At 35.4% G+C, this 1,357-nt stretch overlaps 1 protein-coding gene across 1 annotated transcript in view; it reads left to right on the forward strand.

Moving 5' to 3' along the window:
* Positions 1-1,357, forward strand: part of HSPA4L (heat shock 70kDa protein 4-like) — a 75,256-nt gene that overhangs the window by 65,136 nt on the left and 8,763 nt on the right. The window contains exon 11 of the mRNA XM_012643281.1: positions 1-108. This exon is cut by the window's left edge and continues 12 nt beyond it. Within this exon, the coding sequence (XP_012498735.1) occupies positions 1-108 (108 nt within the window). The remainder of the gene's footprint in view (positions 109-1,357) is intronic.

Raw genomic sequence — 1,357 nt, forward strand, 5'->3', positions numbered from 1 at the left:
CCTATTCAAATGAAGTACATGGAACATGAAGAGAGACCAAAAGCTTTAAATGACTTGGGAAAGAAGATCCAACTTGTCATGAAAGTGATAGAAGCATATAGAAACAAGGTATTGAATTTATAAAGCCAGTTGGTAATGATGGTATATGTGTGGCACATGGAAAGGGTGGGGTAAATCCAAGTGTTCTCAGCTGCAAAGCTGTAGCAGTTGTTGCTACCAAATTCCAGAGACTTTGTGTACTTAAAACTTTCAATTAGAGAATTATCACTAAAGGATTCTGATACGTTTAAAATACAGTGAAGGTATGTGGCTTTTATCTTTTAGAATTCCCTGAAACTACATTTAAGTTAATCCAGTTACCCAAATCTATTGTTTTCCTCTTAGAAATTTCATTTTTGTGTTTTTTATATATGACAACAGGTCTTGGTTGGTTTTTTATTATGGGCCTCTTTGAGACTAGACTCTGCTATCCTTTATTTTGTTCCTTGGCTGCTTTTTCTTCTAGCTGCTTTTTGTTTTCTAGTCCCTTAGTAATGCATAATCCTGTGTATCCTTTATTCTTTTAGAGACATACTCACATCTGTATTACCTTAACTGTAATACAGTCTATTTTTTATTTTAGTCTTTTATTTTTTATTTCAGCATATTACAGGAGTATAGATATTTAGGTTACATATATTGCCATTGCCCCAAACAAGTCAGAGCTTCAACTGTGTCCATCCCCCAGACGATGTGCACCACACCCATTAGGTGTGAATATACCCCTACTCTCCTTCCCACTCCCACCTGCCCTACACCCGATGAATGTTGCTACTATATGTGCACATAAGTGTTGATTAGTTAATACCAATTTGATGGTGAGTACATGTGGTGCTTGTTTTTCTATTCTTGTGATACTTAGTAGAATGGGTTCCAGCTCTATGCAGGATAATACAAGAGGTGCTAGATCACCATTGTTTTCTGTAGCTGAGTAGAACTCCGTGGTACATATACCACATTTTATTAATCCACTCATGTATTGATGGGCACTTGGGTTGTTTCCACATCTTTGCAATTGTGAATTGTGCTGCTATAACCATTTTAGTGCAGATGTCTTTTTTATAGAATGTCTTTTTTCCTTTGGGTAGATGCACAGTAATGGGATTTGTAATACAGTCTTTAAGCCTCAAATATATAGTTATATAGATGATAACTCCATTTGGATATAACAGTAAAATCTGACAAAACTAGACTTACTAGTTTTTTCCTCTATAGCAGGTGTTAGCAGACTTTTTCTTTAAAGATACGAATAATATTTTAGGCTTTGCAGTTCTTACTCTGTCTATACTACTGTTTGCCATTGTAGTGCAAATGCATA

This window comes from Propithecus coquereli, unplaced genomic scaffold, assembly GCF_000956105.1.
Source record: "Propithecus coquereli isolate 6110/MARCELLA unplaced genomic scaffold, Pcoq_1.0 Scaffold195, whole genome shotgun sequence".
NCBI classification, from domain to species: Eukaryota; Metazoa; Chordata; class Mammalia; order Primates; family Indriidae; genus Propithecus; species Propithecus coquereli.